Source organism: Diachasma alloeum, unplaced genomic scaffold, assembly GCF_001412515.2.
Source record: "Diachasma alloeum isolate Michigan unplaced genomic scaffold, Dall2.0 Dall_scaffold_00371, whole genome shotgun sequence".
Lineage (NCBI taxonomy): Eukaryota > Metazoa > Arthropoda > Insecta > Hymenoptera > Braconidae > Diachasma > Diachasma alloeum.
The window spans coordinates 273,976-299,798 of NW_021680510.1; the positions used below are offsets into that span (position 1 = coordinate 273,976).

Consider the following 25,823-nt stretch of genomic DNA (forward strand, 5'->3'; position numbering starts at 1 on the left):
GGGCCCATAAACCCCATAACGAGTTATAATCGTTTTAACAGCACGTTTTTTGACGATTTTTCTCGATTTTTTTTCAAATCAACGGAGATTGTTTATTTGAAAAATATTGACCGAATGTGTTTTACATTGACTTCAGAATGCATCGTTTTTTTTTCAGGTCGGTTCGGCAATTCTACAACGAGATAGCCGCAGTCGACATTTCTATTAATTAAATAAATGATTATTACAATATTGAGTTTTTTCTTCTCTCGTTGGCTTCCCAAGGGCTCAATAAATCTCTGGATAAATTGACGATTTAAAAAAAAAAATTTCTTACGTATGGTAGCGGTTCAAAGTTTGCTGACTTTTACGGACCCTGAAAATCGGGGGGTTTTTCGGCTTCTCACCGTGATTGTAAATAAACTAATCAAATTAAAAACTTGAAACTTCGTATTGGGCGAGTGAAATACTTATATTACACAGTACAATTGGTCTCATATTTTTACGATTTTTTTACGACAGTAGATCCAGCAGCCGCTAGCTAGTGGCGAGGAAAAAAAATGTTCATAACAAAATAAGTTTGTTCACGACAAGCAATAAACGGTTCATTTTCGCGAGTGAACATACAATTATTATTGAAATGAAATTTCACAAAATCAAGCATTCAAATATTTAATATCTTTTACTGAAAATAATAGTGAAGTTTTCGCACATTCACATTCTCATAAACAAACAAGTTCGTTCGCGACAGACAATAAAGGGTTCATTTTCGCGAGTAAACATGCAATTAATATTGAAATAAAATTTGAAATCAAGCATTCAAATATTTAATATCGTTTATTGAAAATAATAATGAAGTTTTCGCACATTCAAGTGATTACATGTTCCAAATTAATTTTGTATTCCCCACTGACAACAATGCTTCAGTCGTGTTGGACGTATTACTGACATTACAATGCACGAGCAATGTGACATCATACGATCACTTCAACATTGCCGCGGAATTTACGCAACAACAATGACATTCGATAGATTCACTGTATGACAGTTGTGATGCGACTGTGTGCCAGAGATGACAAATTACCGAGTGACGTCCAAGAAATTAGAGTGGAAGAACCTATGGCGATGTATCAGTGTGTCCAGTTGGCACATACATCATCTCAATTCCTCGGGCTGAGTTCATAATATAAGCTGGACTAGTGCAGATGGGGAATTCCTCGAGAGAGATTATTGCCAACGTTATAATTGCGAAATTACGATGCAGGCGCTGTAAAATGCAATTGCAATTCCCATCTCGTGATGAATAATTTCGAGTACAGTCAAGGCTTCATATAAGATACCTCTCTATAAGATACCTCGCGCTCCGAGTGGTGGAGGCCTACCCCCCCTCTCGGCACTTTTATCGCCTCCTGAATGTCTAGTTCCGTGGGCTTCTTATAAGATACCTGTGGCCTCGATCATTTTTCAACGGGAAACGAGTGATAATCAGGATCAAACGGAGTTAATGGGAGACTACTGTGAATTTTAAAAGTCGTGGGTTATTGGAGTGAGATTTTTCATACGTTAAAGATCGATTATATACATCTGAAAACGAATAATTAGTGCATAAAAAATTTTTTTTAATTTTTCGTTTCCCCGAAAACGCTTAAAATGCCAAAAACAGTCCAGGGCCTCCAATTTTTGAGCTACGAAGGATTTTTTTCTTTCAAAATTTTCAGAAAAATACGTGGAATAATAATTACGCGCTATTTTTTTTTAATTCGCCTCTTACATGGCTAAATTTGCTTTTTTTATATTTCTTTACACAAATAGTGAATTTTTTTATATGAAAAAAAAATGAAATCAGCTGTGTAGGAGTCGAATTCTAAGAAACTGGCTCGTAATTGTTGTTCCACACATTTTTCCGAAAATTTTGAAAAAAAAATCTTTTGTAACTCAAAAATTGGAACCCCTGGACTGTTTTTAGCATTTTAAGCGTTTTCAGGTAAACGAACGACAAAAAAAATTTTTTTTTGCACTAATTATTCGTTTTCAGATCTATATAATCGATCTTCAACGTATGAAAAGTCTCACTCCAAAAACCCGTGACTTTTAAAACTCATAGTAGTCTCCCCTTAATCCCTCACGGACGGGACCCTTTTGTTTCCAAGCGTAGAGTACGCTCGATACAAGTAAAATGTAATGACTTCTAATTAACGGAAAATTATGAAACCGATATGTAATTGAATCTACAATATTCGTTTTTTCGTTGTTATTTATTTGATGGAGTTAAATTCCATATAGTTTTGAAAATAATTAATTTTAAAGAGTCATTTTTTCGTGGGTCGATGCATAGTATCGACCCCGTTCATGAGGGGTTAAAGGTCAAACGGGAAGGACGAACGAAGTAATCATAAGGGTCCAATGACCTTAAGGGTCAAGAGATCAAACATGAGAGTCAAGTGAAGTAATCAGAAGGAAATAATTATTCAAACGATGACGCAGAATGATCTTAAAAGAATAAAGCCTAATTAGAATTCAATTAATTTACGTACTTTCAATAATTTGTACTTCAGCTGTCCAGAAGTGATTATTCTCAAGTCCACCAACAATCCCCCAACATCAGCTGCCATTCTATCACGCGGAGTTATGTTTAGAGAAAAAAGGGAATGCGGGCTATACTAATTCAAAACATTAAACTCTTATAAATTGATTAGTGATCAATATCCATTCAGTAAAAATAAATATTCAGTAGTAATACCCCAAGAGCTTCAAAATTATCGCGTATTTCCCGATCGCTTCGTTGCAAACAAATGGGGGTGGCAAGTTCTGCAGGTTAAAAAATCCTGAGCGCTTGCACGAGGAATTTTTTTGCAAAACTTGGCACGATGGTTTGTTTGCAGAGGAGCTTGAGGGAAATACCCGATTAATTTTGAATCTCGAGGGGTATTTGTCGGATTATTTTTCCCAATTAGATTTTGGCCAAGCAGAGTGCAGTGAACAACATCAGGAGGTGAATTGGGGAAAATTTGAACAAATTATGTTAATAAAATAACCCGATTTCCATAGACTGTCAAATATAAGATTCAATCTGAAATGAGCCGAAAAAAGAAGAGTTATTGCGAAATATTCAGGTAAGAAAAATGAAGAACTACTGCGAAATATTCAAAAGCTAGGAGGAATTATCTGAAATAAAACTGTTGGGTAGCCCCAAATACTGCGCTCTGATTGGTCGAAATCCGATTGGGAAAAATAATGCATAGAATTCGGGCGCAACGAGCGAGGTATCTTATACTGGTTACTCCCTAACATTTCAGCCTCTGGGGCCAGAATTCAAGGAGTTAAATGTTCGGGAAGCCCTTACTCTTCCGTTGGAGGCGGAGCTAGAAAAGAGATAAACAGAGAGAAAGAATCTGACTGTTTCACTCTCACGCGCCGAGAGTAATTTTACTGCGCAGACCCGTCGCGCAGATTTACCCAAACGCATTTACGTTGCCGATGGTGGGGAAAGTCAACCTCTCGAACTGAAATGTTAGGGAGTAACCACAGTTTTTCAAACCGTTGATCCCTATTTTTTTTCTTTCTATAAGTGTGCGTAGTGGGGGTATACGGATTCCAGGAATTCCACTCTCCTACTGTCCCTAAGGTATCTTATATAAAACCTTGACTGTATTTTCACAGAAAATATGAAGGCCAGGAGAGAGACAAGGCTTACCCTCGGCAGGCGCTGGTTCCGCTGGCGGAGGTGCCGGAGTTTCTCCTTCGGGGGCTGGGGCTGGGGCTGGGGCATCAGCGGGAGGGGCACCTTCTGCTGGGGCACCTTCCGCAGGAGGTGCTGTCTCTGCACCCTCGGCTGGAGGTACTGGAGATGGAGAGGGCTCAGGTGGAACTGGAGTTAGAGCTGCTACTAGCGCACCCTTTCCTGTTTGGAGCAATGTTTCATGTAATTTATGCACGGAGAGAAACGTTGGATAAAAACAGCGCGCTACGGCGTTTCCCTCGTGAGATGACCGATCTAAGTTTAAGGTTTTCGAAAAATCTTACTTCAAGACTTTTGAAATCTTGAAACATGGTATTTTTTGTGCAGCACGAATCTAAAGTTTTGGTTGAAATTACGTTCGAATTGAATCAAAGGAGAATTAAAAATGAATATTCATCTTTTTTCCGCATAGTTTTACCCAAATTACCGTAAAATTACCGAAAAAATCGTATAGAAATTTTCTAGACGGAGAGAAATATTCAATAAAAATTATCAGAAAAAAGACGTAAAAATTACGTTTCGAAACGTAATCTGGGAGCGAAGTAAAATTCAATAAAAAGTGTCAATCGTCACGTAAATTCTACGATCTGTTCGGTAAAAATTACTCATCCGTCCGACGCCTCACGGCTAGCCATGAGTCACCGTGAGGGGGAGATTTTAACAACACGTTCCGTAATTTTTCCGGAACTTTTCGTAAAAATTTATAAAGATCCAAGAATTTTCATGTTCTGAGGCAGAATAAGTCTTGAAGTTTCTGTTAGATTTTACAACTTCCAGAAAAATTACGTGACTCTTTCGTACTTTTTCGGTGACACCCGAAAATTTACTGAATGTTTCAGATTTATTCTCTCATATTCCTATAGAAATTCACCGAAAACGATTCTCGCTTGCGGATTACGTGAAATGTTCCGTAATTTTTCTTGAATATTTCTCTCATGTATACGAATTATTTCTATACAAATTATCTCTCTACGTTTTTTCTGGAGCGTTTAGGTATCTTTCGTATGAAAACAAAAAATTAATGTAAAAATTTATGTATAGAAATAATTCGTGTAGAAAATATTCGTATAGGAATATCCAAATATTATATACGGAAATCATACAGAATTTGTATACGCAATCCGTACAGAAAATTTCTATTAGTATACTGTGTTACTAGTGCGTAAAGTTCCACTTTTTCATACGCACGTGTAACACATCCTATTTTTTGTGGTACCTTCCGAGTTCACTTTTCGAAACGGTAGTTGGGGTAATATGGTTGTTTTTGTGCACGAGTGCGTAAAGTTTAAGGGGGTGCGTAAAGTGAACTTTGCGCACGCCGTGCGGAAAACAACCGCTTTACGCACATTAATCCGTTTCGAAAAGTGCACTTTTGAGGCAGGTATCACAAAAACGATTTTTTCATACGTGTCCGCGAGTTGTCACGTTATTTTTCTTGGAGCTTTTTCCCCATATATCCATGTGTCTCCCTAAAATTTCCCGTTGCCATCTGTTTTTTCTTCCTCTGATGACCCATTCAGTTAGTAACATTGAATTGAGACTTCTCTTGAAAGAGAGAAGAATCAACCTACCTGAACATCCGCCAACACAACACTGACAGAACTCCCCGCATTTGCAGCCACCCATACCACCGCAACCTGGAATTGCAGCAAAAAGATAGTAAATGGAAATTGAAGAAGTTCTGATGATGGAATGAACTGAGTTTCTTCTGGTTGCAATTTATACAGCATATCTCGTGAAATCTTCTCCATCGTCAAGTCTAAAAGACTGCGCACATATTTCATTACAAAGTATATTTCATTACAAAGACCTTCAAAATCATCGGATATTTTCTCTTTAGTTGTGGGCAGAATAAAAGAAAATTAAATTTTCCAGAATTGCCAGAATTTTTGAGAATTCCTGCAATAAAAAAAAAGCCCAATGTTTTCGACTTTTCTAGAAAATCTGAGAATTTTCTAGAAAATTCAAAAGTTCTTTCGAATTCTCTATGAAATCAAAGAATTTTTTCGAATTGTGCAGAAAACCCGAGAATTTCCTGGAATTTTCTGTAAAACCAAAGGATTTTCTCGAACTTTCTTTAAAACTCAAGAATATCCTCAAGCTTTGTAGAAATCTCAAAAAGATTCTCGAAAACTCGAGAATGTTCTAGAATTTTCCAGAAAGCTCCAAAGTTTTCTCAAAGTTTCTACGATCACTAAACTGAGCACAGTAGTGCAATAACTCATAGCCTAAAGCCGATTGGGGACCCTAAACTACGTAATAGTAAAAATACTATTGAAATCCATTCAGTCATTTTTGCATGAATCGCAGCCAAAGAATGGGCAACCGATTTATTGTACTTAAGATTAGGTGAAGAATTCAGTTTGAGAAGAAATTTCAGCATTAAAAAATTATCCCAATTGAACAATTACCTGTGGGAGCTGCGCCTTCCGCTGGTGGTGCGCCATCAGCTGGGGGTGCATCACCAGGCTGTCCTTCCGCAGGGGCTAAACCGCAACAAGCCACATTACAAACCCACCGATTAATTCAAAATTCCTAAATCATAATATTCATAATGATTAATGACCTTCAACAGCGCCATCAGCGGGAGCGTCGCCGGATGGTGCTGAAAAATTTCATTGACAGAATGAGAGATTTATATTTCTATCACGGAATGCACGCTGTTCCAGTACCTTCGCCGTCAGCGGGGGGCGCAGGTGAGGGTGCAGGCGAGGGTGGCTCAGGCGTTGGTGCTGGAGGTACTTCAGGAGGTATTGGAGATGGTGTGGGGGCAGGCGTCGATACAGCTGATGTCGATACAGTTTCCGTTACAGAGGTTACTGTTAAATCTGGGGTCGGCGTCGCTAGGTCAGCCGCTGCTGCTGCTTCCTCCTGTTTCTGCGCATATTAGTTCATGGTTGAAGTGGATCTCTTCAATCGGTTATGAGGACAAATACAAACCGCAAACACATTTCACTTGGTTACGATCGAGCACGAGTTGTTTGAGTTATGAAACATTGTCTGTTGACGTCTGGTGCTTCCATAGATATTTAACCCATTTTCCTTAGTAGAATTCTTCTGTAGGAAACTTTCTGTAAATTTCTGTTGACAGGGATGTTCGAAGTGATTCGCGCGATAGTCGAATTTATTCGATTTCGACCCTTTCCTGAGATGTGAGGCCCAGGTATACTCCTTGGTACGTCAATCCTTTCCAGGGGCCGCGGAACCATAGTGGAGTTTATTGGTCACTCCATACTTCAAAATTTTTGAAGTGTGGAAATCCACATCTCAAAAAAATTGAAAAAAAATAATTTTTCTCTCTAGGATTTCCTCCAGAATTCCCTAGGATTCACAAGACTTCCACCGAAAATTTCTACACGATTCCTCCTAGGATTTTCTGTAAGATTTATGGCTTTTTCTACAAAAAATTTTCCACAGTTTCACCTCTAGAATTTCTCCAGAATTCCCTACGATTCACAAGTCTTCCGGCGAAAATTTCAAAAAGATTCCTCCTAGGATTCCCTGCACGATTTGCTATAAGATCATCTACATGATTGCATTCAGCACCGCCTACACAATTTTTTACATCCATAATATCCAACAATGACCAGTACAAAGTTGCAGTTACCTTCAACTGTTGGGGTCTAACATCACTGTTGATTTATTTGAAAAATCATGAGAAGCGAGAGAAAGTCAAGGAGCCGTCAGCAAACACGATGTTTGCAACATATTTACATATTCGACTGCCATCGTCTGCCATAAAAATGACAATCTCAAGTGTAATCACCGATCTCGAAGAGCGAATTACGTGTCATTATACGCCCACCGTGGTGGGATCACAACGCGCGGATGTCAGTGATTTAAAACTCACAACCGGCAATTAGGACGCAAAAGCGTCTAGACACGGACAGGGTTCCTCCGGTGCTTTTATATATTGGTACCATGAATTGTAAGATGCAACGTTTCAATGACTGCATTTTGAATGTATGCATTCAATACGTATTTGAATTTCGGAAGGCAATGGCATCGATGATTTTAATTCCATCAATATTTCTGGTTCAATTAATGGAGAAATCTAATTAAATGTCATTGAGTAGAATTGCCGCTGGGGGAATCGTGCCGAGAGAAATAATTCATTCCAATTAAATTGATGACTTGATTTCGAGTTTCTATATGCGAGTGAATTATTCTTTCCAATTGGAATTCAATGATTTTAGAACAGAGGCTTCAAGCGGATAGATTCATTCGGATGGAATGGACAACCGCTTGCGTCGAATCCCTCGACATGAAATTTCCAAGCTAATTCCGCGATATTTGAATTTTCGGATCTCGTGGAGAAATAGAAGCAAAAAATTTAGAAGATTCGGAATTTATAGGGGAAAAATTGCTACAGCGAGAGCTGTACACAGAGAAAATGATTTTTTTTCATTCTATTTTGCTTTTCTTTTCATTAAGAAAATCAAAGATCAAAGAAAACCAAAAACTTGGAAAATTCTGCCGAGGAAATTCTATAGAAAATATCGAATTCTGTTGACATTTCAATAGAATCCGTCAAAAAATAATAGAAAGTTCAATAAAAATCCAATAGAATTGTCTAGCGAATTCACTAGGTTTTTTTTATTAAATTTGTTCATACGTGTAAAATTGGGTGGTACTCAACATTTATTAATTAATGAAAAATCCGACCGCAGCCGGGTCAGGTAGAAATTCCTGTGACTTTTCTCTGCTTTCTCACCGATTATTCATATTTTCACAAATTTAAAATTATCTATTAGTCGTGGAAATAAATACTGTCCTAATAGAATTCTCCAGGGATTTCTATGGAAAGTCTAAAACAGTCTTGATACGAGTGCGTCTACACTGAGAAAAAAAAAAGTTTTTTGAGAAGTACCTCTTCACTAGTATCAAGAAACTCATGGCTCGAAAATTAATAAGAAGAAAATATCTTGTACTGAGGAAGAAAAAACTTTCATCCAGAGAATTTGTACTTGCTTCAAAGACGAGAGAATTTGTTTATGACAAGCAAGTGATTTCTCAAATCAAGTTTAGTTGACTCACTTTATTCAATAGTTTTCAAGTCCCTAAGCCAAAATATTTCAATGCAAGAACCCCTTGGCTTGGTTCGTGAAGTCGCTTTCTTCTTGTGAACAAATTACTCCTTATCTTTTGGACAAGTAAAAAATTTCTCGACAAAGGTTATCTTTTCTCAATGTGAGATGATTTCTTTGTGTCAATTTTCGAGCCATGAGTTTCTTGATACTAGTAAAGACGTACTCCTCAAAAAAATATTCCCTCCTTGTACTGCAAAAGTTAATTCAGTAGCGAAGTGGTAATACGGTACAAGTCAATTTTGACTATGGACCAGTTTTCAATGAATATCTCGGAATCTAAGGGAAATAGCAAAACTTTTGTTATAACGTCTTTTATAGAGCCGATTAAGAGCTATAACCACTGTAATTGCGAAAATTTCGCTATCTGTTGGATATCGGCTTTCAATACAATGAGGCCTTCTGCCTAATAGAACCCTCACTAACACTTGTTGACATTCCCGTGTCAACCGAAATAATGTATTTGAGTTAGTCGTGTCTCAGCAATTAAACTGAACAGTCGAGTCTATTGTACACAGGTGTTATTATTCCAAATCCTCTCGCAGCCACATCCTATATATCCTGATACATCTTTATTAGGATTATGGCGATAAATGAAAACAATCGTAATTGATTATTTGAATTTAACTGGTTTTATTAATGAGGGCACGTCTTTACTCTTCAAAGCTCTCCGAGAGACTGTTTCGACACAAAGAAATTGGTGCCGAACTCTGGTCAAAAATCTGATCCATAAAGAGGCATTCATCCTACTCCTCCACTCTACTGAGACTAAACAAAATTCTTATAAACACTCTGACTCCGGTGTTATTAAACATACAATCCATACCAAGAAAAATGAACTCATTAGAGATGGCTTTTTGCCTTCATCTACGTCTCACCCATATAATAATTCCAACAATCTTCAATACTATGTCCCTTAGATTCCGAATTATTCCTCAAAAACTCAATTGGGAGATAAGTCGACTTAAACCGTTTTACCACTTCGCTACTGAATTTATTGTGGAGAAAAGTTATTAATACAGAATGTTTTTCGAACAATTCATGTTGAGCGCAAAATAAATTGAAACGAAAAAAACATTGATTGAAGACAGTGAATATGAATAAATGAAAATTTCAAAAAGAACAAAATGACTCGAGATAATTGACGACGTGAGGTCCATGAAACAGTTCTATACGATCCCAACAATGTTTATTTGCACCAGATAAATTATTTCCGCGGCGCGAACAAGAATGAAAACAATAACTCCAAATTTCCAATTCAAAGCACATTAAATCGCGTTATGAATAACACCTCGTTTCATATTTAATCGGAAAAAAATCCCAGTCGGTTGGCCAACGAAACGTTTAACGACACAGTAATAAAGCAAAATGCACCAACGTACCCAAACCATATGTTTATACAATTGTAGCCAACGTGTCGAAGGCTCGTAATCAAGCGAAATCGGATAGCAAAGTGTTATTAAGCGAAAACTCGTTAGTAACATACCTACCGATCCGTGGCGCCCGCGTGGAATCACATTTCCTGCAATCAAATCTCACTTTCATCGAGCTGGGTTCAAATTTCATCCATAACAGGCCGACCATGCGCTACCGACTATTATTTTTGACCAATTTTGTGGATTTTATGACTGTGAGAATGTGTGAATTTATTGGCATGTATTTTTAGACTTTGGGGCCTGCAGGTAGGGAGCACCAAGCTTCATGCCATTTTAGGATTGTGGAACCATAAATTATGAAAAAAAAATTCGGTTCGGCGGGGTTTAATCAATGACGGAGAGGTGAAACGAGGGGAGTGCATGATAAAATCGTTCATGGTGGAAAATTATTTAGGGAATGAGCAGTTTGTTGCATATTTTATGGGTCCGTTGTAGATTCCACGTAGATTGACAATGAGAAAATAGTATATTTCGTCATTAGGCCGAAAAAAACTTTTCTAGCGAATATGAGGCTTGCAGCATGAGCCGAAGGCGAGGGCTGCAATCATATTCATCAGAAAAGTTTTTTTTTACTGTATGACGAATAATATTTTTTGTCGTGGCGGCCATAGGCAGAGATTCACGGACGCGGAGCGTCCGCGAAACGCTGCCTTACGGCCGGAATAACAAAAAAAGTTTTTTGAGAAATTCGTTCTCACGTAGAAAAAAATTCAATTGAAAAACTTAGCGAATTCGCTGAAAATTCTAGTGGGATTCTATTAAAATTGTGGGGAACGCTCGTTAAAATTCTATTTTTTTGCGTTGATGCTATGAGATATTTAATAGAAAAAAGTCAATAGATTTCAATTTTTCTATATGAACTAGGGGCTACGCTTCCTGCTCGCTCCGCTCGCCAACCCCCATTCTCCTTATTTTGACCCTTGTGAACCTCAATTGTCGAGTCTTAATTTCAAGTACCAAAATTTGACCACCAGAAGTCGATTTGGATTTTTATAATATAGAGAGTCATTCTCTTGGAATTTTTTCTATAAGAATACTTGGGTATGAATTTTCTAAGGTTTTTTCACTCGGATCCTGCAATGCAAAACAAAACAAAATGTAGCGGAAAATTTTTTAAAAATTCGTGCCCAATATTTTTAATACAAAAAATCTCAAGAGAAACATTCAAACAAAAAAATTGAAGTCTATTGACTCTTTCCTATCGAATAGGTAATAGAATTTGCGCAAGAAACAAATAGCATTTTAACGAGAATTTTCTTGAACTTTAATAGAATCCCCAAAGAATTTTTAGAGAATTCCAATATAATTTTCTAGCGAATGCACTAAGGTTTTCTATTGAATTTTTTCATACGTGTTCACTTGTACCGATAAACTCATGACTCGAAAATTGACAGGGAAAAAGTTTGTTACACTGAACAAAAAACGTCAGGAGATTTTCTACTTGTCCCAATGATGAGAATAATTTGTTGAAAGAAAGTGATTTCTCATACCAATTCTAGTTGAATCAATTTTTTCAACTGTTTTTAGTCTCAAATCCAGAATATTTTAATGCAGAAACTGCGTGACTTGGTTGGAGAAGTCGCCTTCTTCTTGTGAACCAATTATTCCTCATTTTTCGGACAAGTACAGAATCTTTTGACGAAAGTTTACTTTCTCAGTGAAAGATATGAGACTAATGTACGTACACGTGAACATATAGGGAAATAGTATATTTCAGGACGAGTGCCATGGAGTTTATTACTCGCGTGGTGTTGGCGTCCGAGCCGAAGGTGAGGACTGGCCAACCACGTGAGTAAAAAAACTCCATGGCACTAGTCGTGAAGGATATTTTTCCGTAGTGATTTTCACTTTTACGTGTTTGGGGAAGGGGCAATACCAATCCCCGGACGAGGAAAAGTGAAGGTCAGTACGGGAAAAATTATTTGGTGAATTTTAACAACTAATTGGTGAAATTATTTTCTCCGTGTACAAGTATACAAGTAAACTATTTCGTGGGAGGTGTGTTAGCAAAATATTTTCAAATTTCGTAATAGTATCTTATGTGATAAGGCGATAAAAGTATTATCTGGCGAATGTGTCGGTAATCCTCGCCTTCGGCTCGGATTATAAACTCACATTCGCCAGATAATGCTTTTATCGCCGTGTGACATACGATATTTTATGCTGAGCGAAGCGAGGTTAGAATCGCGGTTTATCGGGCCTAATGACAAAAGGAATTTGTGATTAGCCAAGTAAACGTCAATCCTCCGAACTCAATTATTGATTGGTAAAATAATTCGGAATTTGGATATTTAAATGTTGATTAATAATTTAAAATTGATGAGTACTATTAACAATTCACATCTTCATAAATTAACTTTATTTAACATTTACGATTCGGCCGATGTCTGTAGCCAAGGTTCAAAGAATACTTTTCCCAGGAGTGTCGAATCCTGTTTTTCATCACATTATGCAGAAAGTCGGATTTTGCGCGGATTAAAAAAAAAAATTACGTTGAGACTTCATAGAACTCAAATAATGCTCATTACAAAATGTTCGGTGACTTAGTTAAAATTGCGATTGGATAGAAGCTCTGATGCTCAACTGCAAATGTTGAGAAGGATTTTAACGACCGAAAGAACTGTTGAAGTCCTTGGATATCCTTAAGCACCAGAAAGTTTCGTACACTCTCATTGGATTCATGATCGTTATCCCGTTTTTATGGTAATTTCATTCCGTTTGGGATGAATACGTCGATTGGTTCGCTGGATAAATTCAAACATTGAACGATTCACTTGAATTCAGCCGTGAATGGATAACAAAATGATTTTTTGCACCTCATTAAGGGAGATCTCTGTGAAATCTAAGTCTCCTGATTAATCAGATTGCCCCTCACTTTAGCTAAAAAATATGCCGATAATGACTTAATTTGCAGGAAAATGTCCAGAGAATGTTTCGTTGGAAATTTCTTCGGTTACAAAAAAAACAGTCCCCCGTTTGCTTTCACAGGAAGAAAAACGACTTAATATCACAAAACTTAATGTCAGAGATGAGAAAATAGCTGAAAGTACTAAAAACTTTGACCCAGTGAATTATGGATCAAGGATTTTCGTATTTGAGGATATCCAAGTATCTTTTGCAGTTTGATACAGACCACACTATAAATTCAACCATTTTTAATCATCAAATTTGTCAATTAAGGTGTTTCGTATGAAAAGTCAAAATAATGAAAAAAAATTAGAAAATTCACGAGAGAAATTTCTGAGTATGCTGCATCAGTGAGAATTCTTGCACATTTTTTTCAGATCTCAGTCTCAAGACAAAAAATAATGAAATTTGGATGTTTTTGTAACCCCTCTAGCTATAACCTCCGAGGTTACCCCACCCTCAATTAGGGAATTTTCCATGGCACCCAAAAAACTAATGAAATATTGAGGAAAAACTAATGGGTGATAAATCAAATCTTTCTTGAGAACACGTATAAGTTTCAGATTTTTCAGATTTCGTAAGAAAATTATTTGAACAAATGATTCGGAAAATTATGAGTTTCGGGGCAATTCCGCGCTCACGCGCAGGCGCGTAATTCGAATGTCAGTGAGCATCATAGGAAATGTATGCGTTGGACCATGGAACTGAGAGAGAGAAAGAACTCGACAGGTTTACCAACTCGAGACGCATTTTAATAATATTTCAATAATTAGAAAAACATCCAATAAAAATTATTTGACACCCGTAGGTGATGGGAAAAAAATCAATCAATCTGATAAATAAAATCAATATTCAAAAAATGTTCGAAGGCACACTTAAATAGTTACTTGAAAATTGGAAAATTTCGTGCTCAGCGATTGAATCAGGGCTCGAGAACAATAAGGCTCCCCTTCCATTTCTCCCTACCCGGTGATCTACATATACACGAAACACCTTAAACTGACTCGTCCCCTCACTGAATAATCGAGCTCGTGTCACTGTCAACTGTTCTGTCAGTTCTTAGCAGACTCAAAAATGATTACAACAAAATGAAAATATATCACTTTCGGATGATTTATTACCTTCGGAAAAACGCAACACAAATTTTCAAGGTTTTACAAAATATTGGTCACAATGATTAGGATTTTCTCCAATGTAAATTCACAGTATTAATGGTGGTACATCATCATCATCATCATCATCATCATAATTAATGCGAAACAGGTTAAATTACATGGTTAATCGTTTTTTCTCGACAGATGTGATCAACAGGGTGGGGGATCACGAACACAAAACATCTAATGAACTCGGCAAATCCGATAATTTGGTGGTAGGATAATTATCCTTGGATTTTGTGATAACAGAGGAAGATAATAGGATCATTAATTTGTTCTGTGGGGGGCGGGGTTTGTTTCCTGATAAAATTAACATAGAAAAAATAAGATATTGTTGATTGGGACGTTGTGCTTGGAACATCCGGGTTTCCGGTTACACTTATGGGTATCATGCCTCGACCTCTTCCTCCTTTACCTTCTTGTCCTCGCCCTTCTTCGACCAGTCCGGCTTTTTCTGAAAAATTTAATAAAGTCCAGGATTATTCTCATTGGTTATAATTGATTTGGTGTTCGTCATTGGAAGACATTAGACATTTTCGAAACTAATGCTGTGTTAGGACACAAACAAACATCGATTTAGTCACTATTACTGCTTAGACCTTTTTCATGTCAGTAGATGAATTACTCTATCTGCTATTTCAAATGATATGGATCTAATTGCTAACCATGAAGTTTATGGATTCATGTGAAATTTATTTTTTCGGATATGATTTACTATTTTTAGAATAGTTAAACATTCGAGAGAAATTGCACAGAGATTTTTTTTCTTGAATTAACAACACGTGGAGACGTTAGAAAAAATCGTATAGAGATGTTCTATAGGACATTCATGCAGGAGGATTTTATATGGAACTAGGGGGCTACGCCCCCTGCTCGCTCCGCCCGCCAACCCTCATATGACCCATATATGACCCCCATATGATCCTCATATAGACCCTTAGTTTTTGACCCCCATAACCCTTATTAGGACCCTTACTGTGACCCTTACGACCTTTAGTCTGAACCTTGCTACCCTTTTTTGGTCCCTTAATCTGACCCTTGCAACCCCCAATCCGACCCATATGACCCTTAATCTGATTCTTATTGCCCTCATTTGGACCATTATTCTGACCCTAATGACCCTTAATCTGATTCTTGTTGCCCTTATTTGGACCATTATTCTGACCCTCATGACCCTTAATCTGACCCATAATCTAACCCTCGTGACCCTTATTCTAATCCTCATAACCCGTATTCTGATCTTCGTGACCCTCATTCTGACCCTTTGACCTTCGTGTCCCGCATTCTGACCCTTATTCTAACCCTTGTGGCTCTTATTCTGACCCACACGACCCTTATTATCACCCTCATGACCCTTATTTTGGCCCTTGTGACCCTTAATATTGGACTCTTAATTTTGAGTAACAAATTTTCATCACCAGAAGTCGATTTGGATTTTTATAATATAGAGAGATTGTATAGAGAAAAAGAAAGATAATTCTCATGAAGATAATTTCATCGAAAAATAGTTCATTTCTCTCTGTATATTATCTGAACAGATCCACGCCAAATCAGCGGGACAAAAAACAATATCTCCTAATAAAACAAGGGTATTTCAATTTTCTTTTTAAAACGAGGGTTTCTCAAAATTCATGTGAATGCTTGTTGTTCACATCCATTTCGAAGTCTCATGGAGCTCGCAAACCATTTTATTTCTCTTCCAATGTGAACTATTTCATGTTATATGTACTTTTTGATGCATTCATACCATTTACACAGATGTTAAAGAAGGAAAACGTGAGATTTCCGAGGATTTTTCATATGAATTGTGAGATACCCTAGTCTTAACAAGAATTTTGAGATACCCTTGTTGTAAAACTAAAATTGAAATACCCTTGTTTTATTAGGAAACGTCGAAAAGTCGATGCTGGAGATTTTCGTCTCATTTTTTTCTGAAAAGATGACGATTAGGCGAAAATTTTGGAAGAAAAAAAATTGAAAAATATTGATAACTTAGTGAGTTGTGATTTTTTGAAAATGGTTAATTTTTCTCCAATAAATTTTTTTTACAAATTGGCCTTGATATTTCTGCGAGGTTTCAAGCTATCAAATCGCGCTTCCGCACACTCAAAGAACATGAAAAACCCTTCAAAATGAGATATCATACATAGCATTATCTTCAGTTTGACGGGATTTATACATGAAAAGGTTTTGTTTTAAGCGTTAATTACTCTTCGTTAGTCTACGTTAGTCTCGGTCCTTACAAAAATTTCTATAGATAAACTCCGTACGTATGACATACACCAAACCTATAGAATTTCCTCTATGAATGTCCAGAAGAAGGTCTCTAGATTTTTTCTTTCACGCACACACTGTTCATCAAATGAAAATAACTATCACATTGTCCTGATTAAGAATTCAATGACATGAAAGCTTGAAAATAGGGTTATTGGAAAAAATAGGAATTATTCTCTCTAACAGCTGTGCCGCAGTAGTTTTCAAGATACACAGAAAATTTTCCATTCCATTAAATTCACTCGCCCAATGTCTTGACAACTGTTCGGCGAAAACCTTTGTTTTTGTTATTTACACAGTGGGAAAAATCTTCAATTTTCAGGAAAATGTCACTGATTGTTCAGAATTTATCACATGACCCTGTTATCAGATCACTGTTATCAGTGATTTTTATTCCTGAAATTTGGTGATGGATTCCTAAAAATTCAGTAGCGGGGCGCTAAACAGGTTTAAGTCGATTTGGACTATTGGTCAGTTTTTACTGATTATTTTTCCCAATGGGATTTCGACCAATCAGAGCACAGTATTTGAGGCCATTCGACGGTTTTATTTTGGATATTTCTTCCTAGCTTTTGAATATTTCGCAGTAGTTCTTAATTTTTTTTACCTGATTATTTTTGGTAATCGGATCTGGTCTTCCCTGAGCCAATCAGAGTTCAGTATTCAATAACATGAAGTACTTCCCAATTAAAATTACAGCGGTTATTTCCCCCTAGCTTTTAATAATTTCCCTGTAGCTTTTGATAATTCCCCTCTAACTCTGCAATTGTTTCTCTAACCAAATAACTGTCAAATCTTATCCTGTGGACTGAAAGAGTCATGAAGAAAGTCAAAATGAGTCGATTTGGGAAGGATCCGATTACAAAAAATAATCCGTCGAATACCACTCGACCTTCAAAATTAATCGGACATTTCCCTCATGTTTTCCTGCGTATCAACGATCGGGAACTTAAATAAATCTGCAAAACTTCTCCCTCTCGTTGCTACGCAACAAAACAATCGGGAAATATCCGATAATTTTGCAGGTCTCGTGGTATTACTACTGATTATTTTTCCAACCCAAATATTGGGCAATATAATTGGCCCATTGGACATCACGTGGTACAAGCTACAGGTTTCTCAACTGATAATTTTTTGATAATTTTCGCTGATAGTTGTTATAAAAAACAAAATATCATGCAGTCGAATTAACCCCTCGTCAAACTGACAGATTGAATTCAATTGTGTTGTTGTGTTAATTATACAATTTTCGTTTCTCAATTGTGAGTTTCGTCTCATGGTCCAATTATATTGCCCGACATTTGGATTGGAAAAATAATCCCCCGAATACCACACGAGCTTCAAAATTAATCGGGCATTTTCCTCAAGGTTCCCTGCATACAAACGAAGTCGTCAAGTTTTTCAGGAAAAATCACTCGTGCTTCGCACTCGTGATTTTTTAACTTGAAAACCTTGACTCCTTCGTTCGTTTGCAACGAACTTATCGGAAAATACCCGATAATTTTGAAGCTCTTGTGGTATTACAAGTGAGTATTTCACAGTAGCTCTTCATTTTTTCGGCTCTTTTCCGATAGAATCTTATATTTGACAGTCTATGGAAATGGGGTTATTCCATTAACATATTATAATTTGTTCAAATCTTCCCCAATTCACCTCCTGATGTTGTATATTGCACTCTGCTTGGCCAAAATCCGATTGGGAAAAATAATCCGATATATACCCCTCGAGATTCAAAATTAATCGGGTATTTCCCTCAAGCTCCCCTTGGAAACAAACCATCATACCAAGTTTTGCTGAAAAATTCCTCGCGCAAGTGCTCAGGATTTTTCCACTTGTAGAACTTGACATCCTCATTTGTTTGCAATGAAGCTATCGGGAAATACCCGATAATTTTGAAGCTCTTGAGGTATTACTGCTGAATATCTCGGAGCCGAAGAGAGATATAACAAATTTTTTGTAATGACCTTTTTTGTAGAGCGAATTGAGAGCTACAAAAAAGGTTCAAAACTCCGCGAAGAGCTAAGTCGACTTAAACCGGTTTACCGCTTTGCTACTAAATTAGAGATAGATCTCTAAAAATCAGTGTCATTTCTGTAAAAATTAGTGATGATGTCCCTGAAAATTAGTGACGCCATTTGGTGACAAAACCACTGAATTTCAATATTCTGCAAATCACTGAATTTCACAATTACGAATTGCTAATAATTGGGGCTAAATTCTTGAAAATCAGTGACATGCCTCTGGAAAAAACTGAGATATGCCTGAAAATCAGAGACATGTCCTTGAAAATAATTTGTTTCTCTGTGATAAAGGGGCATTCCCTTGCCTTCCCAAAAAATTTATTTGCAATCTTTCATGTCATTGGGTTCTCGATCACGATAATGTTCTCAATTTAAAGAACAGGATTTTCCATTTAATGAACATAGTTTGTCATTCAGGTACATTTTTCGTGTTGAAGAAAAAAATATTCTCAATGTTTACTTATGAAAATCATGATTTTTAACTCGTGCTGCGGGCGAGTGTGATGCTATACTACGAAAATCAACTGAGATTATTCTAGATTAAAATTCTTTTTTAGATAGTTAGAAATTAGGTCATTCCCGCCATCGCAAATGATACTCTAGTACTTTTCTCGCGCCTGCGACGTCAGTTAACTTTTTACCTTATCTTTTGACGCATTCTGCAAACAATGCAAGAGCAAGACATTAGTCAAGTGAGACATGGACCATTGGTTAAACAAAATACCGATGTTTAATTATTTACAACGAGAATCTGCACCACGTGGTGATTCAGTTCTATCTACATGTGAAAATTCTTTATTTCAGGGCAGTCATTTCCGCATGCTCCAAGTCGGGAAATGAATCCCTGAATCAAATAATAATAATATGATAGCAATCTTGCAACTTAGGGATAAAATATTTCGCAGCTACACGTTCCTATGAATGTGTCTCGTGTGAATCATCCATTTTTTAAGGGAAGACTACTATGAGTTTTAAAAGTCGTCGGTTATTGGAGTGAGAGTTTTCATACGTTGAAGATCGATTATATAGATCTGAAAACTAATAATTAATGCAAAAAAAAAATTTTTTTTATTGTTCGTTTGCCCGAAAACGCTTAAAATGCCAAAAACAGTCCAGGGCCTCCAATTTTTGAGCTACGAAGGATTTTTTCTTTTCAAAATTTTTGGAAAAATATGGGGAATAACAATTACGAGCTATTTTTTTTTAATTCGCCTCTTAATGGCTAACTTTGCTTTCTTGTATTTTTTTACACAAATAGTGAATTTTTTTATATATAAAAAAACCGAAATCAGTTGTGTAGAAGTCGAATTCCGGAAAACAGGCTCGTAATTGTTGTTCCACACATTTTTCCGAAAATTTTTAAAAACAAAAATCTTTTGTAGCTCAAAAATTGGAGGCCCTGGACTGTTTTTAGCATTTTAAGTGTTTTCGGGCAAACGAACAATAAAAAAATTTTTTTTTTTGCATTAATTTTTTGATCTATATAATCGATCTTCAATGTATGAAAAGTCTCACTCCAATAACCCACGACTTTTAAAACTCATAGTAGTCTCCCCTTGAATCAAATATTATATTTCATTATTGTCGAAAGCAGAGTAATTATTCATGTTTGAGACTTCACGGAAAAAAGAATATACTCGAATCAATATACTTGATTCAAGTATATTTTATACTGAATTCAAGTATATATTTTTTTGTTTCAAATTCGAATCAAACCATTTCCTTTTTGGTAATTTTCAAATTGCGATTTTGTTGGCTCTAACAAGACTTGTTCTAGAACTTGTTTGTTTACCTCTCCATGTAATATAATCATCCTACAGTTCAAAATAATTGTAATACCTGGAACCTTACCGGAATCACCCGGAAATGACTGACCTGGAGAGATACGCTTCCGAAAAAATAATCTTCGACTCAAGAAAATGTTTATTTAGCAGAAATATATTTTTTTCAGTTTACACTATATTTTTAAAATTATAAATATATTTTTTTCAGTTTAATTTGAGACCTTTAAAAGTCTCAAGTTGAGACATTCAGAATTCCCTTCAAAGAAAAATTTCAAGTTGCGTTCCGAACGTCTACACTTGAAGCATTCAAAAGCATCAACTTGATTCTGTGGAAGTCTCAAATTAAGACCTTCCAAAGTCTCAACTTGTAACTTTCAGAAGGAGTAAATTGAGATTTCATAGTCTCAAATTGAGACTTTACAAACACTTAACTTAAGAATTTCAGGCTTCAAATGAAGACTTTTGAAAATCTTATTTTAAAACTTTTGAAATCGTAAAATAAAGTATTATTCTTTTGGGTATATCCAGTAAAAAAACAATTCAATTTTCTAATATTTTTACTCAGTACGGCACCTTGAAAAATCAGTAAATGCACACAAAATGAATCACCACATGACGATTTATTTCAGAATCAACATTGGTATTTAGAAACATAAATTTTTCCTGTAACTCCATGATCGGACTGTGATTGATATGCACCTAATTCGTACCTTTCAAAACCATGAAAATGATCACCATTGACGTATAAAAAAATATCAATCACTTATCCTTCATGGAGGCACAAATAGAACATCACAACTACATATGAATCAGCGTTTGTAAGCTCATCAGTAAATTTATAACGAATAAAAACTGTAAAAAAGGGGTAAATAGTTAGGAACAACGGGGCAGATAGAGATATCTCCATCGATTAAACTTAAAATATTGACTGGTCTCCCCTTCATTATCATCATCCGATGGTAAAATAGTCGTCGATGTTGTTTCAGCTATCTCAGACATTATAAAACTTTATTGCATTGGTCAGTACAAGCGGCTCGCGGTTATGCGCGCGGGTGAGAAAAAAGTCATAATAGATGTCTCTTGTAATTCTCACCTTGCCACGCCTGTTCTTCCATGCCGTTTATCATTTTTATTTGTCCAAAGAAACTTTCTTTCAACGACAATCGAAGATGTACATATCCCGCAGTGTTATAAAAATCGCGGTATTCACATAAAGTCGCAATATATTTGATTTTTCGAGAGGAGCGGGAGATACAGAAATTGGGATCTTTTTATTTCTCTCCGTGTATGTCTTCACTTGTATTAAGAAATTCGTGGCTTCATGGAAAATTACAAGAAGAAAATATCTTTCATTGAGAATGAAAAAACTTTCGTCAAGAGCATTTGTTCTTGTCCCAAAGGATAATTTGATTATGACAAGTGAGTGATTTCTGAAACCAAGCTTAGTTGAATCTATTTATTCAATAGTTTTCAAGTCTCAAATCCAAAATTTTTAATGCAAAAACCCCTTGGCTGGATCGAGATGTCACTTTTTTGTTATGAATAAATTGCCCCTCATCTTTCGGACAAGTACAAAATCTCTTGACGAAAGTTTTCTTTTCAGGGCGTAAGATAATTTCTTCCAGTAAATTTTCAAGCCATGAGTTTCTTGATGCAAGTAGACGTTCTTTTCAAAATACTTTTTTTTCTCAGTTTAAACGAAAAACGTTGCATGAGATAAATCTTTTTTTCATAAAAAAAAATACAGAAAACTGAAAGATAAAACTACTGATTCAATGATAAAAGTGTAAAGATTTAACTGTCCTACAGTAGGTCTGTCTCCGGGTAAAAACTACCCCGTCTGTCTCATTCTTTCTGGACTGTGGAGAATAATAATAAATTGCAAAGTCAAACAACCAACAATTTGAGAAGAGTGAGTTGCCGTTATCTTCACTTCTACAACAACTCTTTGTGCATGAAACTGACGGGAGAATCAATTGAGCTGCATAAAGAAGTTATTTGAAACATAAGTTTGAATATTTTTTGCAAAGTTTCTGAAACTTCGTTTGGCATCTGGTTAGAGCTTGAACGGTGGGAGAATAGTAAATGAAAACATGAAATTTTATGTTTTTTCGAACAGTGTACACTGAGAGAAAAAACTACTTTTGACAAAGAAGGTTTGCTTGATACAAGAAAGTATTCTCTTGTCAGTTTTAAAAATCGTGAAATCTCCTGATAAATAATTTCGTTCTCAGATTGAGAATAAAGTTTTCCAACAGCGGATTCTCTCGATCCTCTCGATTCTCTCAAGACCAGAAATGATGCTCTTCCCATAAATTCGTGTGGTTTGTATTATATCTAGAATTCTTTTTTTAATCAGGACTTTGATTAGAGGAGACCGGGGCAAAGCGGGGTAGCTAAGACAAAGAGGCGGGTGTCAGAGCTTCTATCGTACTTTATTGCTTTTTAGCAATCACTATTCACATTCTAAAATTACCAACTCACGCCTCATTCAACTCACTTGAATTCAGTAGCGAAGTGGTAAAACGATTCAAGTCAATTTCGACTATTGGCCAGTTTTCAGCAAATATCTCAGAAGCTAATGGAGATAGCAAAATTTTTGTAGAGCCAATTGAGAGATACAAAAAATGTAATTACGAAAATTCCGCTTTCCCCCGTAGATTCGGAAATATTCCTCAAAAACTCAACTGGGAGATAAGTCTACTTACGCCGTTTTACCATTTCGCTACTGAATTGATAATGAAAGTATTCGTCGTGCAACCGAAAGAAGAATTCCTCAGTTGGAGATGATGAGTGATCAGATCAGGAAAGTCTGAATTCTCACAATCCATTAAATTCTATATATAACGCAAAACTATATGAATTTATGGGAAGACTGATGCTAACACTTGAAAGTTTTCTCGGGACGAGAGAATCTCATCCTGCCGAAAGACTTCTTTCTCTCACTGTGAGCACAAAATTATTTACCAAGAGATTTCACGATTCTAGAAATTGAAAAGAGAACATTTTCCTGTATCAAGGAAATCATCGTCGTCAAATGCAATTTTCTCCACTAAATTATTTTGTCCACGGACTACCTCAATTAGCTATTCAAATAATGTTACATCCACACGGAGAGAAATGTTCAGTAAAAATTACGGAACTCATAATTCCCTCGCCGATTACGGAATCGACTTGGAAAATTTAAGTGACGGTATCGTAATTTTTTCCAGGAAATTCAGATAAAAATTACGGAACGCTCCGGAAAAATCCCGTGACAGTTCCGTAAAATTTCCTACAACCACATTTCGCTCCGGAATTACGGAAAAGGTACGTAATTTTTATTGAATATTTCTCTCCGTGCAGCTGTGATGCACAGGAGCTTCTGTGATCTGATGAATATTGAAGACCATTTACAGTACAAAAAAAAGATGAAGCAAAAAGACCCTCTGAGTTACGGAAAAACGCTAGTATAAATTTACTCGTCTCGAGATAGTGTATTTCCCTCTATGGTTTATGGTGTATTACACATCATACATATATAATATATGAATACATAATATATGTATGTATATATACATGTATAGAGAATGTTCACCGGTCAATGCAAACATCCTCAGTATTTGAATATTGCAGCCCTCTGGTACTGATGCATTCCCTATTTGATATTACAAAATGGATATAAATGAGTGTATTTACCTCCTTATCCTCCTCCTCGAGGGTGAATTCCTTCTTTTTAACCTGCTTCAACTGATTTCTGAAATTGAATTCCGCCGCCTTCTTCTGGAGCTTGGCGAACTTATTTTCATATTTGGAGACTTTTTTCAGGGCTGGCTTCATGCTGAAAATTCAATTTAAAATATAATATAGATGGAGAAATTGAATATTGTGGGGAGATTGGATTTTTACGTACAATTTTCCTCGGAGGTCGTTGACTTGGCTGTTGAGTTCGGTAATCTAGGCGCGAGTGAATGAATTAATTGATTTATCGATGGAAATTTTATAGCAGTTATAAGTGAGGATACTCCATGATAATTATTTGTATATGGAGAAATCGAGAGAAAATTCTAAAGCATTTGCCATGGGATTGCGTTGAAATTACATTACATTATATTACACGTAGAAAAGCATTTTTGTCTTCAGTGAAATGATTTTCTAATTTTGTAGTCGCAGATCAGAGGTTTCATTTGAGCCCCATTTCATCTCATGTTTCTAAGAATGAGTTGCATTAAATTATGTCTCTAAGAATGAGTTGCATTAAAAAAATCTTTTGAAAGTATTTTCTTAATATTTTACCTTGAAATATTTCTCCAGAGAATTTTCAATACGAGTCAGCAAAGAACAACTAGAATTTCCATTTGAATTTCCCATCGAATACATTAGGATTTCCTCTCGAATTTTTCCACACGTGTTACAATTCTTCAATCAACTAGAAGCGGATATTCACTGCCTCAGAAGCATTGAAAAAGTGAAAACCACAATGTTCGATTTAAAAACAAAAATACAAAAGCGGCAATAATTGTCAGAGCGGGAAATCACATTAGGAACTAGTATTATTGTAAAACAAACAATTGAAGCAGAAGAACAATGCATTTGCGTCACACGAATAGTCATGGAAAGCAGTAAACTTCTGACAAATGATCTCACTGTCTGGACAATCTTCAAGGCTCTAGAAATATCTGTAAATCCTATAGAAACAAAGTTATTTTCTGTAATATTTTGAACAGGTGCCTAGGGAGATGGACGATCGGCTCGTCAGGATCGCTTCCAGGTCACACATCCACTCATGCTTACACACTCAATATTTTTTGGAAATTCGTACGTCGTTTCCTATTTTTCATTTATTGATTTTTTTCCTTTAGAAAGTTCTCGTACTTCTCTAAATAGAAAGATGAACAATCGATAAATTTACACCCAGAGATTTCTATGAACATCTTTTTAATTTTCGATCAAAAAAAAATACGGAGAAAATTATGGAATTCCCGCATAGGAATCAGGAAAAAAAATTTCTATTTATTTTCTGCACCGACTCTATTAAAAATTATGAACCCCCCCCCCTGCGTTTTTAAATAACCATTTGTTTATGGAAAAATGTTTATAGATGTTGATTTTTCTATACAACTTCTGCCGTTAAGACGTTTTCTATGAGAATTCTTGGCCCTGATTTTTGTAATTTTTTTCTTTGATTTTTTATGAGGAACGAATGAAAGTACAGTAAAGGCTTCGTGTAAGATACCTCTCTATAAGATACCTCGCGCACCGAGCGCTCGAGGCCTACCCCCTCTCGGCACTTTTATCGCCTCCCGAATGTTTATGTTCCGTTGGCTTCTTATAAGATGCCCATGGCCCCGGTCATTTTTCAACGGGAAGAGAGTAATTATAAGGTTCAAACGGTGTTAAGGGTCAAACGGGACGGGCGAACGAAGTGATCATGAGGGTCTAATGACCTCAAGGGGGGGGGGG

The 25,823-nt window shown here is 36.3% G+C and overlaps 1 protein-coding gene across 1 annotated transcript in view; it reads right to left on the reverse strand.

The window, feature by feature from the left end:
• Positions 1-827: 827 nt before the first annotated feature.
• Positions 828-25,823, reverse strand: part of LOC107041693 (troponin I) — a 57,597-nt gene continuing 32,601 nt past the window's right edge. The window contains exons 6-13 of the mRNA XM_015262355.2: positions 24,274-24,317; positions 24,060-24,201; positions 14,718-14,756; positions 6,391-6,595; positions 6,130-6,204; positions 5,290-5,355; positions 3,674-3,880; positions 828-1,246 (exon numbers count right to left, since the gene is read on the reverse strand). Coding sequence (XP_015117841.2) covers positions 1,233-1,246; positions 3,674-3,880; positions 5,290-5,355; positions 6,130-6,204; positions 6,391-6,595; positions 14,718-14,756; positions 24,060-24,201; positions 24,274-24,317 — 792 coding nt within the window. The 3' untranslated portion in view covers positions 828-1,232. The remainder of the gene's footprint in view (positions 1,247-3,673; positions 3,881-5,289; positions 5,356-6,129; positions 6,205-6,390; positions 6,596-14,717; positions 14,757-24,059; positions 24,202-24,273; positions 24,318-25,823) is intronic.